The following is a 19230-nucleotide window of genomic DNA, read 5'->3' as shown; positions in this document are numbered from 1 at the left end:
CACTCATATTGCAGGTAGAAAAAGTAATTGTTTGTGTGGTATTAGGTTAAGCACATTGTGCTCGTCTATACTTAGATGCAGATCAGATCACATTTTATGACAAATTAATGCAGAAAACTAGGTCATTTCAAAGGGTTCACATACCTTTTTTTGCAGCTGTAAATTACTTACAATGCCCATCCCCAGCCAGTATGTGAAGTCAGCAACTTCAATAACTCTGGTTTATAAGCCAGCCGTGTGTCCTTCTTACCCGGGGTAGGTGGGGATGGCAGGCTGAGGCACAGCAGCCCGCACGGCGCTGTACACGGGTCGGCCCCGGCCCCGGAGGTGGGCGCCACGGAACGCTGCTGCTGCTGTGGTGGCTGCTGCTGCTGCTGAAGGGTAGGGAAACCCTGGGACTGAAGGGAGAAGGACGAGGAGATGAAGACAAAAAAAAGATGGAGAGACAGCAGGTGATTTAGAGGAGAAAAGATTATAATAGAGGCAGGAAAAAAAAAGACAATGTGAATGAAAAGTCCAGAAGAACCAGGATGAGTTAAAGAGAACAGAGAGAGAAGAGAGAACTACTGCCTTGAGGGCTTGATATCAATAAAAGTGTCAGTGAGGAGAAATGCTGGGCAAGCAGTGCATTAATATAAATTAAAGATTGGAATGTGATTAAAATGTAAAGTGGGCAGTAGCGACAGATCTGAGTGTGGGCGAGGGAGACGGAGACGGGCCTTACCTGCGTAGATCTCTGGTCCGTACACGGCCCCCATCATTGGACTCAATTTCCACCCTGCTGAGTCACACAGAGGAAGAGGCTTTATATTAATATAGGCAGTAGAAGAGTTTTCGCCTGCTGCACTTTTTCTACACGTTTTAAACACACATTCCACCACACCATTAGTGTTGGCATTCATAGTTCATACGGTACTTAAAGACCAGTTTAATCACATCGACACACGGGACAATCGTTGAGCACCACAGAGCAGCGTTTGTTTAAAAATTGATTGCAATAGCTGCTTCTATTAAGGCTGCAGAGCGCTATCTTGTTTCAATAAGACAGATTCTCTCTCAGACTAACTAAAAGCTCTTCCTGTGGTTATCAACTGAACCTGCCACACTGGCACTACGAGGTGAAGCAGCTCAGACACTGGACCGAGCTCTGGCTGCTCTTTCTGTTTGGTATCGGTACGTTAGCATGTAAACAGATGGTACACATGAGTAGAGTGACCTGGGCAACATTTGCAAGGCCTTATTTTAACCCCCCTATTAGCATTTATATAATGCAGTCTATAAACATTAAATAAACATTTTACAGTAAAACTTAGTTGTAATAGCGTAATATACATTATGTGACTACTATTAGGGCTGCACGATTATGGCCAAAATAATAATCACGATTAATTTGATCAATATTGTAATCACGATTATTAATCACGATTATTCATCATGTTAGGGAAAACATCTGTATTTTTATTGCACTACTTTTAAACAAACAATATGAACAGTTTTTAGTGTGTGTACAGAGTGTCCGGTGCTTGTTGTAAACAAACAGAGATCACTAAGTGAACACCTCCTGCAGCAGCAGCACATACACACTGTACTGCTACAGAGCTAACTGTTAGCCTATTAGCAATTTGCAGACTGGACGCTAAGGGGTTAACATCCCCTCTGGCTCTGCAGCTCCAAAAGTCTCCAAGAACACCAGAAAAAGTCACTGGTTTTGTCGCCATTCGCTTTTTTGAAAAATTGTCGCTAAGGCGGTCTGAAAAGTCACTATATATAGCAACAAAGTCCCTAAGTTGGCAACACTGCTTCGCTGTTGCAACCCTATGTGCTATCTATTTATAATAGCTATGTGCAACTACATTATAGTGCGTTATAAACCATTTAATAATTGTGTTCTTTGTAGAAATGCTTAATAAGGGGACTTGTGTTATCAGTATGGATTAAAGGGTACTTCATGAGACAGTAAACCCATGACTAGGGCCATGTTTAGGAGACGATCTGGACAGAAAACGCAAAAGTGGCTTTGCATTTTCACTTTTTCTTCCGCCTTTAGACGAGTGTCTTTAGGGGGAAATCTAAATGGCTACGGTGACGCAGAAGTCTGTGAAACTCGATGTAGTATGCACACCAGGTGGCTAGGTAGTACTGTGAAGTACTGCCACACAACACCACCAAGATCTCGCACATGCGTAGACACTCTCCTCTCCTACTTCTCTTCCTAGTAGCACAAAATAGAAATAGAAATAGAAAAAACTGCCCTAGGAAATGAATGCTCCTTCTCTGCTCTGTTATATTATCTGTGATAATTCTGCTTAACTGCTGCATTTTCAACACATTTTCACCCGAGAGCGTTGTGGTGTAAACAGGCTCTAGGGGTATAAATGGTGTGTTTCATCACGACACTATATTATATCGATTAATTGGTAAACCATACAATATTACCATAAATTCTGCCGCGGTACAACTTTGATTCAGGGGCCAGCGATCGATATGAGACGATATCATTTACCACTAACTGTGACATTCATATCAACTTACAAAAAAACAACAAAAATATGATTTTACCATTTTATTTCTGAGCTCTTCCGGACATTTAAAATGTAAAACAGTGGGTTCTTTTTTAATGCAAAGAATAAAAATAGAGCTTCTCTTCCATATAAAGTGCCACATTGCATTTAAGTGCAAATGTTTTTTATGGGTTAACCGAAAGAACCTGTGATTATCTTTCAATTATCAACATAGACCTTTCCCAAGATCGGTTCTAACTGTCTGCTCAGTTTACATACGGTCAAAAATAAAAAGCATATATTAAAGACGTAGACATGCATTGATTGTTGCAGTTGCATCGCTCACCGATTAATTGATCTATATGCATGTATCGTAACACTCCTGTCTGTGGCGATTAAAATCTGCATATGTCGCTATCTACTTCAAACATCAAACTGTATCAGGGCAGAAAAACATGGCTGCTGGAGGAATAGTCATCCTGTTTAAAATCAGAGGTACGGCAGCATTTTGGCTTCCTTTTTTTTTTTTTTAGCACGGCTTCTGTAAAACACTGCACTAGCTTTGTCGAGTGGCTGTGATCAGCTCTGCTGGCCAAGAGCACCGCAACTACGTCAGGTGAAATGCAGGGGGAAGTGAGAAAATTCAAAAGATGAGAAGATCACAAAACCAAACAGTCCAGAAATCTAAGCTTCTGTCTGAAAATGAAGATATGATATTCCTTTTAAAAACACACGTGTACATTTCAAGGTAGGAGCTCAGGCTCAGCCTTTCAGCAGATTCTCCTTGGCTACTAGATATTTTTTTAAACCAATTTTGTAACGTGATCTTTTAATGGCAGATTATTATTAGCATCCTATTCTACTTGTTAACCTCTAAAAGCTTTCTCTTGTGCACTCTGTGGAGAATCTGAGCTCAATTTGAAAATCAGCTGACATCATGGCTGGTAGGTGGTGGTAAAAATAATACAACTAAAATAAACTGCATGGAGTCGGTTTGCTGACGGCCTTACATAATGCGGTCTGCAAGCAGCAGAGCCTGCAGGCGGGGAACGCTGTGCCCGGACTGTGTGCTTTACTCTGCCTTTATCTGCCTCTCCCTGTGTACCTGAGCTGTTTGGATTATTAGGCAGGCCGTGCTTGGGTTGTTAGTGTGTGTCAGTGTGGTGGTTACCATAAGGCAGCGTGCTGAGAGCCTCTCCGTTAGGGTAGGGGCTGACCATTTTCTTGTTGGTCATCACCCTGGCGGTAGCATTATTCACCTGGGAAAGGAGGAGCAGACGGTCAGACGTGGACAAAATAACCCAACACAGGAGACAAAAGAGTAAAACACAGACTCAAACGCATCAATCACAAGGCTGATATGTATATGTATGTATGTTTGTATTTGTGTGTGTGTGGGCGGGGGGAATTATGCTTCCATTTTTAGTATTTCTTGGTGTATCTCTGAGGTTGACAATGTTATTATTTGTGTATATTAACTGAAACTGGGTGAATAAAAGTGAATACTGGAATCGTTTGGAGTTCTGGTTCATTGTCTTTGTTACATTTTTACAATTTCACCTTATTTTGATTGCGAAAATATACATGACAGCATAAAAGCTGGCTTTAATGTCATGTGTGAAATACTGCGCAAGCGTGTATGATAAATCTACTTCTGCATGATGGAAAAAAAAGTGGGTGAAATGCTAAAGTCGCCTGTGTTATACTTTAGAACATGTGCGATTATGACGATTTTGGCTTATAAGATATATCAATGATCACTGTAAAAAAGTTCTGCTATAAGAGGATGCAGATGTCTGTAATCGCTGACCAATTAGAGCAAACTGACCTTTTTTGGGAGTAGGTGCTTGGAGGGTGAAAAGGTTTTTTTTTTTACATTGAAGCATGTAACCAAAAACAAAAATATAGAAGGGTGAATCTGAAACTAAGCGTAATATGTCCTCTTTAACAGTGTGATAAATGTGAATGATATTAACTCCTTACTGTTTCACTGTTCTGTGTATATGTAAAAGTGTGTGGGGGCTGTAAGGGGGGATTTTTAGTCAGCATGCAATTAAAATGAGTTGACTCATAGACATTTGGTGAATCATTGTGGGGAGATATAGGGCTGCTATGGGTGACGCTGGTTATGTTGCAGCACGTAAAGAGAGGTTGGGGCACAGCAAAAGAAACGGATGTACTATTTTCTTTTTTTTTTTGCATGCACAGGTGAAAGTTTTGTGTATTTTTTAGGTGTGTGTGCATGTTCTGCGCATGCTGGCTGACATTTCAGTCTAATGCTTAGGCTTTCAATCCAAGATGGCTGATAATCTCCTCTCTGAGCTTCAAAGGCTCACACTCCGGTCCCTTGATCTAGCCTCATCTTCCTTTGATGGGTTTTAAGAGAAGGAGATTGTAGCTCTCCGTAATAACCCATACTGTCCCAGTGTGATGTTGAGGCTCACATCTGACTGTGTGGCGAGCTAAAGATTAATGACCTTTTGGCGAGATTAGCGGAGAGTGTGTGAGACAAAGAAGGAGAGAATGAGCGGCAGAGGAATGAGAGTGCTTGTGCGCGCATACACTCTGCACTCCCATTTAGGAGACCATTAAAGCCTCGACTGCCATTCGCATCGCCTCTCTCAGTGAGTCATGTTCTTTATCTGCAGAACTTCATTCAAATGGAAATGAGATTTCCCTCATTTTTCCCTCATTGCAAATGACAAGGTCAGTGGCAAATGATTCAATTAGCCTAGCCTGGCTAGCTATCTGACGCAACTGTCCGCGGGTGTCTGAGTGGAGACGTTTTGAAATGTAAATGGGGTTAATGAATCAACAGAATGTCAACACTGTTTTGTGTCACGGTGACATTTAATCCAGACTTGGAAGAAGTTTTATGCAGACGAATAACTGTTAATGATAAGAGTTTAGCCTATAGCCCCTTTCACACATGCACCGCAACCATGAATTTATCTCGACGTTTCCTGGAGGAGCTGCATGTGAGAACGCAAACGTCCAAATCAGTTGCGCTGGACATGAAACTGACTTTACCCTGTCAGCTCCACTGTAACGTCCAACAGAACCCACGTAGGAATTAAGCAGGTCATTGTCCGGATGATCCACAGCGAGTGAGTGGGCGTGTTGATGAAGTCTCAAACATCCGAGAGTGAGGAACAAGTGTAATTTACAGGAAGACGCTAATGAAAATGTCTTACTGGAATATAATTTGGGAACTTCTGTCGGTAATCGTCAGATAAATTCAAGGAACAACAAGAGACTTGGTTGTGTTCGGCTGTTTATAATCCTGTTACTTAAAAACATTGATTTGCACAGCGGAAGTGCCTTAAAACTGCATTACTGCGGGCAAATCCACAGATAGACGTCAGGTGATATAGAAGTCTATGAGAAAATGACCCTCTTTCTCAAATGATTCATCACCCCAGTAAACCGTTTCCTAACAAGTTTATCGCCTCAATTGTTAGTTTCAAGTTTTCTTCAATCCAGCCTGATGCTCATTTTGAAAATGATGGTCCCATTTAAGTAAACATGGATGAAAACGCAGCGTATGCTTTCAGCCGCTACCATGGCACACTGTGTTTTCCTCTTAGAATGCTAAGTGAAAGTGAATTGGATCATTGGGTCACCAATGGGTGGGGTCAAAGTAGCTACGTTCTCTTCTTCTAAACAGTCTTTGGTACAGTCTCCTGTTGTGTGCTACATGTGTGAAAGGGCAACTTGCTGAAAGGGTGAAAGGGTCTGTGTATGTACAGTATATATACCTGTGTTAGTGTCAGATGCAATCAATGGGTAATTGGGTAAACGCTCGACAGGAACACATGCAAATCAACAGAATACTGAAGGCAAATCTCAGAGCGTTAATAATTAATAAAACATTCAGCCTTTCTCATCCCACTTTTGCCCTCCCAGTCCAGCCTGAACAGTAAACCAGGACAAAATGAAGTCACATTTCCATATGAAACCAAACTTGTGGGGTTTACATACCTAAAAAGAAATATTTAAAAAACAAAATACAAGGGAGAGAAAGAGGGGGTGCAAAAACATTTGTTTGACAAAATTAATAATCATATAACACAGAAATTACACGCAGCCAAATATGGGCGCAACACATGACCAAGAGTGAGTAACAAACCAAAAAAAGTAAAAAATTCAGCCAATCAGCAAGCGTCGGATGCAGCATAGAGACCAATCAAAACAATCGCAGCACTCCCACATCGAACACATACGAGACAAAGATGGGACAGGTAAGTTAGGAGGACGGGATGCAGGTGAGAAGTAAAGAGACAGAGCCAGTCCATATACAAAAAAAAAAACAGGAGAACATAAAGATGGAGTGAAGAGAAAGAGAAAAAAAGGGGACAAAGTTTACATGAGCAACACAAAATAACTAATAACAATTACTGTTTAAAACAAAACATATATCCCAAGGTGCATCATTCAAATAAAGCAATTAGATTTGGTGACCATTCTCCTGAAAATCTCATTATATGTGGTGGGTTGAGAAACAGAGCACCAAAGGATGGAGGGAACAGAGAGAGAGAGAGGGAGAGAGAGAGAGAGATAGAGAGGGAGAGAGAGAGAGAGAGAAAGAGAGAGAGAGCAATCCTCATTCCCAAAAAAGGAGAGAAATCAAATAAACATGAGACACTATGCCAGGCATTAGAACTGTGTGTCACAAACTAAGACCAGTACACTACGACTATGACTACAACTAGTGGTACACAGACAATCCACTACAAGAAAAACCAAACCAAAAAGAGAAAAACAAAATGGCAGCATAATAGAGACCCAAAACACAGTAAGGTAAACCCCATATCGGTTTAGAAATGCATATGGTTACACAACACCGCCAACACTGATTTGATAAGTGACCACATTTGGAGCAGCATGGTTTCTCAACAGATTGTTTATAGAAATACATAAAAGGGTACTGTGAAAGAAGACTTTGCTCTGCAAGTCTAGTACATTTGGAGTCTAGAGACAATCAATACATGAGCGTCATGGCATTCAGGGACACTTTGGAGTTTTTGAAGTGTGGTTGTATCCATAGTGAGCGTATCGCTGACAGTAGATGGCGGTGAGCGCCCCCCCAGTTTGAAGACACAGGCAGGAGAACGGGCACTGAAGGCAGCGGCTTAACATATTTACAGGTGCATCTCAATAAATTGGAATATCATAGAAAGTTTATTTATGTCGGTAATTCAATTCAAAAAGTAGAAATAACACATTATATAGATCCATTACACACAGAATGAAACATTTCATGTCTTCATTTATTTAATTTCTTCTAATTATAATGATTATGGCTTACATTTAATGAAGACCTAAAATTCAGTGTCACAAAAAAATGTAATATTACAAAAGACCAATTTTAAAAAGTATGTTTAATATGTAAATGTTGACCTCTGAAAAGTATGTCCATCTATAGGACTCAATACTTGTTTGGAGCTGTTTGACTTGAACTACTGGAAATTGACTTTTCCATCACATTCTAATGTATTGAGATGCACCTGCAGCTTAGCACTTAGCTGCTGTGTTGGTACTCCTGCCTGCTTCTGATAAGTACCTCACACAACCCCACTTCTAAAAATCCAAACTATCCCTTTAACTGTGTGCAACACGTTGTGCCAGGATGCTGGCTAGCCACATGTTGAACATTACTTTGTCAGCCTGGATAAAGTCCTAAACCTAAACCTGTGATGTCTTAACTCACATTTTTTCCCCTCCAAATGCACTTTGAGTCCAATTCCCCTTATATCTGACAAATGTACACTAAGCTAAAAGCAGGCAGGTCAATAAAACAAAGAAATTCGAAACCAGAGCGGCGTTATTTGCCCTGCAGCTCGGGGAGGCCTGCATTCACTCAAAGCAGTCGTAGGCAGCAACGGGGAGCAAAGCTTCATATCATTTCTGTTGATTTTTTATTATTTTTTTTATTATTAATCATAAGAAAATGAATACTTTAGACATCGAGTCCAAATGGAGAATTAATCAGATGGATTGTGGACAGCCGTGTCATTGCATAGAGGAGGGTGATTACATTCGGTCATTCCCAGTGAGGTGTTAATGACATGGTGGGGTGGGGGGGTGGGGAGGGGGGGCACGGGCATGTGGAGACAATATTACTGCTAAAAGATCCAATCTGTTGAAAGATGCTGTGTCCGTCTGTCTGTGTGCCTGTGATACTGTGTTGTGCACTGTAACGTTACATAACAGCGATAGCTCTCTGGGGCTTTACGCTGCGTGGGCCTGTCACATTAACATCAGCTGATAAATGAAAAGACTATAATTATTATAACTTCACAGTATACTGTACATACGACTGTATCAAATGCCCATTTTCAGGGGTGGGGTGGGAGGGGGGGGGGGATCAGTTCAGTGATAGATGTTTGTACACAACTTACCGTTGCCGTAGAAACAGCGAGTGGTTACCGTGGAGACTGACAACAACACACAGAAGTCGTCAGGGAAACAGAAAAAATATAATAAATGAAGGAACAAATAATCCTAGAAACAAAAGAAACCTAAATGCCCCCCTCCCTCCTCCTCCTCCTGCTTTTCCTCCTCCCTCTTGCCCCATGTGCAATAAAACCCTGATAGCAGCAGTGTTGCAGCTCAGAATGTAAGAGAAAGAAGAAAGAGGAAGAAAAGGTTGAGAAGATGCTAGCACTCTGCTTAACAGAGCTCAGAGCATCGTTACAATAATCAGACCAGTGACAGGAAGGTAGTCGGTGCTCTAGAGAACAAAAAGGAGAATGGAAATATGGGGCAACCTTGCCTTAACCCCCTAAAACTAGCCTACTGAATGTACTGAGATGCAGAGAATTGGGACACTTCCAAGGAAAAAGTCAGGAGTGCGGATACAAATGCACAACACCCTCCTTCATAAGAGCAGAATAGTAAAAGGTTGGTTTAACGCTGTCTGGGTCTATTACAGTCAAAAGGACAAGTGGAAGTATTTTAGTTAGCTTTAGCACAAAATGACTCATTCTTGTGTGGTAAGGTTAGGCCACAAGAGAAGAGTGTGTGTTTGGAAATTTGGTCGTGGGTAGAGCGGCTGTAATTTCCAGTTTTTTTTACCAGTCACCACAAAATTACATACTGAAGGTTGTTTGATAGTCAAACAATAAAAAAAAGACAGAAAATTGAAAACAAAACAGATGACGATAAATGGAAACAGAATAAGGCAGACAGAGATGATGGCAAAAAGGAAGGTTAGGAAAACAGCTACTTTCAAATTAAACACACAAAGACAAAGACGAAGTCGACTGGCAACAAGAATGAAGTGATAAGGAAGAGAGAGAGAGGAGCCGACACGAAGAGGGTTGGAAAGGGCAAAGTGCAAACTCTCTTTCCCCTTTTCTTTCAACCATTTTCTACATTTTCACTTTTGTACAAAGCAAACGCACAGGAATACTCACACGTTTCATTCATTATTCGGTTCAGATCATGCAGTAACAGAAAGCTCTTATAACAAAACAGGACTGGTCAAATCCAAAGCCAAGGGGGGGTCATCTATGAAACTGGGACACGAGAGCTGGTAATCCTTCACCTCAGGCCATCGCCCATCCAACAACTCACAGTCTTACTGATTCAAACAATTGAAATAATGCCACATCCAAAAAGGTTCAGAATGTGTTTATGGAAATGACTGATTTAAGGCTGAGGCCAAAGTGAGCTGAAGGCCAACTGTGTCCCGTAGAGGAGTGTGTGGTGGCAGCATTGGCTGGTGAGAATGTGCATGGTCAAGCATGCAGAACCACAGGCACGGCTTCTTCTCATCCTGTTCACCGCACACATCCATGTACTGATGATGACACTCTTTATTCAATAGTTTCCCACTTTGCATGCAGAGCTGCACACACACACACCACAGCTATTCTACTCTATTGTGTTCAACTGTCTGACTAAAACTCTGCGCTGCGGAGGAGCAGTCACTTCCCGTAACGCTCAAGCCACACAGATCCACCACAAACACACAACCCGAGAGCAGGAGTTAGTGGATGGGAGTCTAAAGGGTTTAGTTTAGTCTCTGAGCCTGATCAAGTGCCATCTCCTCACCCTCCCACGCTGGGGTTCCCACTGTGGACTCATCTACAGCAAGCAGACCAGAAACGTCCCCAGAATGTTGGTGTCAAACAATGTAAACCTTTTGTACTGTGCCGACTGTTGAGCGCTGATTAAACTTTAATTTGTGTTTCATTCCTAGAGACAGGAATTTCACCAGCATACATGTTGACCTTTAAATTATCCCCTATTCATAGGCCTGTCGCGATAATTACTATTTCGACTTATCGTTCAACATATAAAAATGGACACAATGTTTTTTTTGCTGCACTCGATATATTGTCGTTTACATGTGTGACTTTGTGCTTTTTTGTGTTGTGTTTAAAGTAATGATGCAAATGTTTGAAAGGGAGTAAGAATTGGCGAGGAAAAAAAAAGATATTTCCCAAGCAGCCACTCCATCTGTTTATATGTTATTTTAATAATAAAATAATATAATACATAATGTTTATCTCATTGCAATGTTTTGTTAACAGAACCTGAAAGTCTATTTTAATTGTTTTGGTTGTAGTTTAATTATTTAGGTTTTATTTATCTAGGATATTTTAATATTTCTTTTCCAAATTTTAATTCCAATGTTTAATATTCTCGAGATTTAAAATCCATTGCTGTTGAAAAGGGTGTACTTATTATAAAATATCTATAGTCCTAAAAAATGCGTTATCGTGACAGGCCTACCTATTCAGACACAGGTTAAGAAAAGTTAAAAGCGTGTTACCTGGACAAAATAATATTCTGTTGGTCCTACAGCACTGGACTCAACCATCAGCAAGAAGCCCAGTTGGCACAACCACAGTTAAGACATTAAGTTTATGCTGCATAAACTTAATGATTTCCTGAACAAAGTTTGCAGCTGTGCAAATGAGACCATGCGGGGACCCTTAATGCACTTCCTAAGAATGAAATATGCAACTACATATAAGTGACTAAATGGCTTGGAAAGATGCCCCATTGTTAGCTTTGTAGGGAGTCAAAGTACAACCCCAAAAAGTTGGGACGTTGTCTAAACCGTAAATAAAACTGAACACAATAATTTGCATAATTTGTACTGTATATTCAATTGAAAAACATACAAAGACAATGTATTTTATGTTTTCTTTTTGTAAATATACACTGTGAATTTGATGCATTCTATTTTTATTCACACAGTGTTTTAAGAATTGGGGTTATTACACGAGTCAATGACATTAAAGATGTTATGAGTGAGACCTGCTTCACTTAATGTTAGAGCATACACACAATCACAGAGACAGCCATGAGTAGGTGGAGATGTACTGAGGTGTGTATGTTTGTGAGTGCATACTGAGGTACACACTGTTGCAGCTATATATAGGCCTATAGTACTCTATAGTCTATATATAGAATGAGTGGTGATGAGATGGATCACAGAGAAGCAGACAAAGTGAATTGTAGTTGGGCCACTTACATGGATACATTGGAAGCACACAGGAAACTGACTTCTTCAAAGCGCAGAGTTTTATTCCAGACAAAGAGAAGTACAGTATAACTTTAAGCACAACAATTCTCTTTCTATTTCATATAGGCTACACACATGCACGCTACGGGGCAGCTAAGATAGTAGAATAACTGCTAACCGACTCCTATTGGCATGCACAAAGAATAAGCACTCCTTATAAATACCTATTCAGTCAAAACATTATCTGAAAACTAAGAATTCAGCCTTTTTCTCAGTGAGTGGAGCGAGACTATGAGGCACCCAGGTGCAACTGATTTCATGCCAAAGGAAGTTAACAGTCCCATCACCAAAACTAATTCAACAAATAACCGAACAAGATAAACATGCAAGAAAAAACATCCAGCTGTCTGCAGTACTGCCTTGGTTACACTGCATATTTCCATACTAATATACCAACCATGCAGCCTACGTCAACTAAACTCATGCCAGTAGATAGCAGTGAACTGCAGTCACACACAATAATATTTAAGTATGTATAACCATGGTATACAGTAGGCCTATAGTTCAGAGTTTCTGAATTATTATACAAATATATGATGACTATAGTTAAAATTCTGCCATATTCATCTCAAAAACATAATTCAACAAACTCTGAAATGATATGACCATTTAAAGCGAGAGAAACGCAGCAACATCTGCAAGAAAGGAGAACTGCCAGATGGCATTGCCTCAAATAGAAATAGTCCGGCCCTTTCTCCTCAGTTGAAAGAATGTATAAACACAAATCCACGATTTGTCCTGCGCCAGCCTTTTGTCTCTTCAAGCCCATGCACCATAAACAGACAGAGAGAGACGCACTCTACACACTCCCGTCGCTGGCCCACCATGCAGCTCATACACGATCCGCTACAGCCCGACACCACTACTGGAGTACGACAGAGTACATGCAAAGTGACGACTGAAAACAAAGACAAACTGCTCGCTGATTAATAACTAGTGGCTCATATCATGCAGAACGTGGGGGAGAGAAACAGAGTCAGGTTAAAGCAATGCCAGGTACAACACAGGTTGTTCTCTAAACACAAGGGCGAGACTGATGCAGGGAAATTGGCTCCATCAGTATCCATTCAGCTTGCTGATTGACTGAAGGTGGAGGTGGCAGAGGGAGTATGTTGTACCAGTGGATGCAGGTGGCTGTCTTTCATTCTCCACCACACTGCAGCAGAACTGAGAGTACGGGACTAAAAAAAAAAGGGTCCAGCCAGCCTCATCCATCATGCAGGAACTGACTTGCTCACACCCACCCACACATATACACACACACACACACACACACACACACACACAACGAGGAAATCATCACAGTAAGCCCATGCAGAAATCCTGGCTTACAGCGACGTAGTAGGTCAAAGATCCAATATGGACAACTGGCTGATTGACACCCCAATTAAAAACAAAGAAGAACTGCTTTAAAAAACTCACATGCTGCAGTTAAAGAAAACAATATTTAATAAAAATCAAAACAACCTGGACACACAAAGACTTACATACATTAAAAACTCAAGTGCACAGATCTTTAAGAATCCAGACTTCCATAACATGCGTCAGTGTTGCTGTGATTCCCCGCATGCTGCTGTTGCACCAGGAGCCATAAGCTTGTCACAACCACTTAGCCACAGCACCGGGAGAGGGGAACACAGAAGGATTTCTACACTAGGGAAAAAAATAAGAGCATCTGACAGCAATCTGCCATGCATCATCCTTTCACTGCGTTCCTCTCGTGCCCTCCGGTGCCAACTACACAAACATCATTCCAATGTTGCGGAAAAAGTTGTAACATCAGTGTGGCTACAAGTTGCGCATCAGTGGGAAAAAAAAGGTGAAGAGGCAACAGCTTAATGTGAAAAAAAAATGCTGCAGAGGAAAAGTACCCGGCATGCCTTATGTAGTGTTCTTGCACCCCCGATCATTCCCACCACAAAAACAATAAAATAAAAAGAGGAAATCTTTTGAAATTTAAACAATGAACATATTGCAGAGGACCAGGGAGTGGGATACCAGTGGGCTGCATCAGAGCATATCACTAAAGGGAGGATGGGAGCTGGCTAGCAGTCAGTGATCAAGCAGAATTACGAGTACAGAGAGAAGAGAAGAATAGAGAGAGATAGAGAGAGAGAGAGAGAGAGGAAAATTACCTCAATTTTACGACCTTCCACCAACGTGCCGTGGAGCTTTTCCCTGGCTTTCTCTGCGTCTGCGCTGGTCTCAAATGTCACAAAGCCAAAGCCCTGTGGTACACGGCAGAGGTTAAAGAGGTTGGAGGTGAGTGAGGGGCACATCATAAGGGAGTGTGTAGAGAGGGAGAGAGGGAGAATCTGTGAATCCTTAGACCTTGGGGTGACATTGTTTTAGAGATAATTGGAGTTTCATAACAAAGATTCCCCATGTGGCACGCTGATGCCACATCACAGAGTGTCACATGGAGAGAGAAGTAGCATGCAATGTGGGAATTACTGTCAGGAAGACAGGCTTTGTACAGCTTTTTAAGGTAAAAGTGTAAGCACGTTTGGGTACCTAAACCAATAATTTGCAGACTCTCAAAGCCCTTATCATCATATGTAAATTGTAACAATAAAAGCACCTAAAAAAATAAAGTTACAGAATTCATTTACACTCAAAGCAATCAATGTATCGTCACCTTGTTTATGTGGCCAGCTATGCATATTAACTCTGTATGTTTTGATCACGATTATTCAATGCTTGCTAATTTCCAGAGTAAGGAATCAGGGGATCGGGTGTGAGATACCAGAAGACAACAAACAAATATGACAATTATCAAAAGAACTTTGTGTTGTTGAGTAATTGTGGAGATTAAACACCAGATTATGTTCAAAACAGGGACTATATTCACATTCATGCATATTTCTAATCTTGAAAAGGTAAAATTAGGCATTTCCCAAACTTTCAAGACTATGTATGAACCTGGCAGAGAACATTTAATCTGTGTGCTTACCTTTGAACCCCTCTCATTGAAAATAATCTCTACATCCAGAATCTTTCCGTATTGCTGCAAAGAAATTTAAAGGAGGAAATTAGCAAACATATATTGGCAGAGAAAGCAGTCAATGAAACATTTGAGTGGCCTTAGATTTCAGTCTTTTAGGACAGAATTGCTGCAAAATCAGAAGCTTCTGACATGGTGTGAGTTCCAGCTGCTGGGCACTAGGTGTCACTATTATACAAAAGACATCTTCTCATATTTCAATGCGTTTCCTTCTATCCCTCAGCGTTAAACTCTGCTCTGTCCCCTTATTTCCTCTTTCAACTCAACACACTGGCACACATAGCAGCTCCATTTAAGCATCAAGAGAACACCCATGAGGGTTTTTTCTATTGTGGTAGTTTGATTCTTTTGTGTCTCCCTAAAAAACCCCACCCCTTGTGAGCCGCCCCTCCACGGAGGACCTGGGGCGTCTAGACTGATTTATTGATCCTGTTAAAAATGAGGCCCGCTGCATTCCTCGCTTCTTACCCCAAACATCTGCCTGAGGTCAGGGTCCCGGAAGCGGAAGGGGATGTTTTGAGACATGGAGGCGTTTCGGGGTCCCTTTGGGCCTCTGAGGGGTCTCCCACAGAACCTCCTCCTCCTGAGCCTCCTGAACCGCACTGTACACCCGCCTCACCCTGGGACACCTCCTCTGTCTTTCCCTGTGTGGGAGAGAGAGAGTGAGAGAGAGAGTGAGTGAGTGAGTGAGTGAGTGAGTGAGTGAGTGAGTGAGAGAGAGAGAGAGGAGAGAGAGAGAGGAGAGAGAGAGAGAGAGAGAGAGAGAGAGAGAGAGAGAGAGAGAGAGAGAGAGAGAGAGAGAGAGAGTGAGGTGAGTGAGTGAGTGAGAGAGAGAGAGAGTGAGAGAGAGAGAGAGACGAGAGAGAGAGAGAGAGAGAAGAGAGAGAGGGAAGAGAGGAGAGAGAGAGAGAGAGAGAGAGAGAGAGAGAGAGAGAGAGAGAGAGAGTGAGTGAGAGGAGTGAGAGAGAGAGTGAGAGAGAGAGCGAGGAGAGACGAGAGAGAGAGAGAGAGAGAGAGAAGAGAGAGAGAGGTGAAGGTGATCAAATGGCTTATATTTTACCATGCTAAAGCTCGGCTGGTCTTTCTCTTTTAAATTGAACCCAAATGGAAATAATGATTGAGCACACAATACAGAAAGCTATTAGTGTGCAGTCTTGACATCATCATAAAATAAACAATATAATCACAATGGCATCTAAAAGGAAATATGATTACCATGCCAGCCATGCTTGCAGCTCTGTGAGGCTGTACTGAGGAGTGGTGCTGTGAGCTAAATGCTAACACCAACATGCTAAAATGCTTACAGTGACAATGCTAAAATGCTAATGGATAGCAGGTATAATGTGTACCATGTTCCACATCTTAGTTCCACTTGTTAGCATGCTAACAGTCAGTGATTACCACTAAATACCACTAAACACAAAGACCAGCTAGACTGATGGGAATGTTCTGCAGGTGTTTGAACAAAAACAGTGTTGGGCAACATTTTGACATGACAACGGCACTAATTAAAGCAACGGGATCACCAAAGTGGTTGCAATCCATCCTGAGGGGAACATGACCATCTGTTCCAAATTTGACAGCAATCCAATAAAAAGTGTTTTAACTAAACTAAAAAACTAAAATGTCTAGATGTGCTACAGGTAAAGTCAGGGTCATCACCCAAAGTCAATATAGTTCATCCTCTGGGGACCACGAATGCCCATGTAAGATTTCATGCAAATTCATGTTATAGCTCTTTCCCTATAGCATAAAAATGTCAGCCTGCTGAAGGTACTTAGGGTAAAGTCAGGGCGATCACCCAAAGTCATTACTGATCATCCTCTGGGGACCATGAATGTCTGTTGAAACATTCATGGCAATCTATCCAGTACAATTTAGTCCAGATGTAGTAGACTGACATTATAATCCCAAGAGCTAGCACTCAGGGATGCTAATTCTGATTACCAATAGCTGGCGTTGACTGATAATTAACTGTTACCCTTTAGCAGAAAAGCAGACAACTGAGTCCCAGGAGAGTTCTTTCTACATAACTTTTAATTGAAAATGCCATCCAGCAGTCAGTCAAGAGAACCATGAACTTTTGCTAGTGCAGTTAGCATGTGTCACCCTCATTAATATTAATTCATTCATTAATTTTCTCCTATGTTACGGGTCAAATTGACCCATTTCAAAGTCTAAAAATAAAAATAGTTAAAAGTATTTTTTCATAAAAAGAAAAAAAGAAAAATGGGAAAAAAAATGTCATGTAAACCCATTGTGTTATAAATGTAGGTCTTTCCAATGTACATAAAGAAAAAAGTTTTAACACGCATTTAAAAAAAATGAAAAATAAGTGAATTATCCTCATTGAACCATGATCTGTGAGAGGTAAAGAACACCATTGCACTAAATATTGGTGGAATTGGTTCATAATGGAGTCATTTGTGAAATATAAACAATTCTTTTTGGGATATTTTAGTTTCAGGAAGGTTAAAGAAAGAATCAATAATACTGTCATGGAAAAAAATTATTAGACCATTTATTTTAATGCCTGGTACAACTAAAGGTACATCTGTTTGGACAAATAAAATGCTAACAACAAAAATGGCTCATATGAGTTTTATTTAAGAGCTGATATCTAGATATTTTCCATGGTTTTCTTGATGATGATTTTGGTTGTTATCAAGAAAACCATTAAAATGTCTATATATCAGCTATTTTTGTTTTCATTATATTTGTCCAAACAAATGCACCTTTAATTGTACCAGGCATTAAAATGAACAAGAAATTGAAGAAAAGGTTGGTCTAATACTTTTTTCCATGACTGTAGATCTTTGAAGTGTCTAACTCAAAGTATTATTGGTCAGTTAACGATTAAACAGTTAATTACTAACTAGTAGCACTACAACTGCATTTTTATTTAATAAAAAATGTAAAAATCTTTCACAGCTTCACTTATCATCAAGATATCAGAATGAGACAAACAGACACAGACTGCTACAGTTTGTTGAACACCTCCAAGGTTATAATAGTTTGGGATTTTTCATTAGTTTTAGTTTTAATTTTCCTTGTCAATTTTTGTTTTCAAATTCTTTTAGTTTTAATTAGTTTTAAGAGTGAGTTTGCTAGTTTTAATTAGTTATTAGTTATTTTTTGGAAAATGCTTAGTTTTAGTTTAGTTTTTATTAGTTTTAGTTTTTTGTCATGGGGTATTTGTTGGGTGCCAGATTCAATAAGGTCACAATAAATGTTGCCTTTAATTCCTTTGTCTGATCCATCTCAGCCCCAATAAGGTTATTAAGTCATAAAACCAGATAGATGCAATAGATTTCATATCAACCAAAAAGGTTTTATGTATGAAAAAAGTTGACAAAGACAAAAACTAAAGACATTTTCACTATAATTTTAGTTAGTTTTAGGTTTTTTTCACCACAAAATACAGTTTCAGTTAGTTATTGTTTTTGAAAAAAATGTTTTTATCTTTTATTTCAGTTAACGAAAATGTTTTTTCAATTCTAGTTTTCGTTATTTTCGTTAGCTATAATAACCTTGAACACCTCTACAACAAACTATTACAGACAATGCCTCAACATCCCATACATCTAACAGAAAACTTCATAAAGACAGTGCTTACATTGTTGTTGGTGGCAGTAGTGGTGGTGGCTCCATTAGCACCAGCCCCTACCTCTGCTGTACCTTGGCCCCCAGCGAACATGGCCCCGGGGCCAAACTCTGTCACTGGCAGCCCGTTTTGAGGAGGGGGTGGAGGAGGGAACGCTGAAAAGGGTGGGGCCACCAATCCCTCCTGTCCTCCTGTCGAATCCTGAGAGCCCTGTGGGAGCGGGGAAGGGAGGGGGAGAGAAGGAGACAATTTAACATATGTTCTCCGTGAGCGCTGCTCGTAGCGTCCTGATGACGGCAGAATGAGGGGGTTAAAATCCTGCCGATTAAATTTCACTCTCTCTCCCTCGCCACACAGTCACTCCCCCGTTCCCTCCCTGCTGTCCTCCCCCCCTCCCCTCTACCTCCATATCTCTGACAGGCATGAGTTTTCAGTCAGCCGACCATGAAATATTTACAGCAAACACATCTATTATTAAGAGTCAGAAAATTCGATACACGGTTTGAGATACAAAAGATGCTTATGGGATGGATGGACACGCAGGGAGATAAAGGCTAACTGTGCCATGTTAAGCGTGACA

The 19230-nt window shown here is 40.7% G+C and overlaps 1 protein-coding gene across 1 annotated transcript in view; it reads right to left on the bottom strand.

Annotated features, from left to right (window-relative positions):
• Positions 1–19230, bottom strand: part of LOC131982706 (RNA binding protein fox-1 homolog 2-like) — a 63643-nt gene that overhangs the window by 13397 nt on the left and 31016 nt on the right. Inside the window, 9 exon segments of the mRNA XM_059347268.1 lie at positions 251–398; positions 725–781; positions 3673–3760; positions 14178–14270; positions 14996–15049; positions 15515–15562; positions 15564–15593; positions 15595–15690; positions 18663–18860. Coding sequence (XP_059203251.1) covers positions 251–398; positions 725–781; positions 3673–3760; positions 14178–14270; positions 14996–15049; positions 15515–15562; positions 15564–15593; positions 15595–15690; positions 18663–18860 — 812 coding nt within the window.

The sequence above is a fragment of the Centropristis striata genome, chromosome 13 (assembly GCF_030273125.1).
Source record: "Centropristis striata isolate RG_2023a ecotype Rhode Island chromosome 13, C.striata_1.0, whole genome shotgun sequence".
NCBI lineage: Eukaryota > Metazoa > Chordata > Actinopteri > Perciformes > Serranidae > Centropristis > Centropristis striata.
Note: the sequence above shows the minus strand (reverse complement) of the source record. Positions and strands in the feature narration are given on the sequence as shown.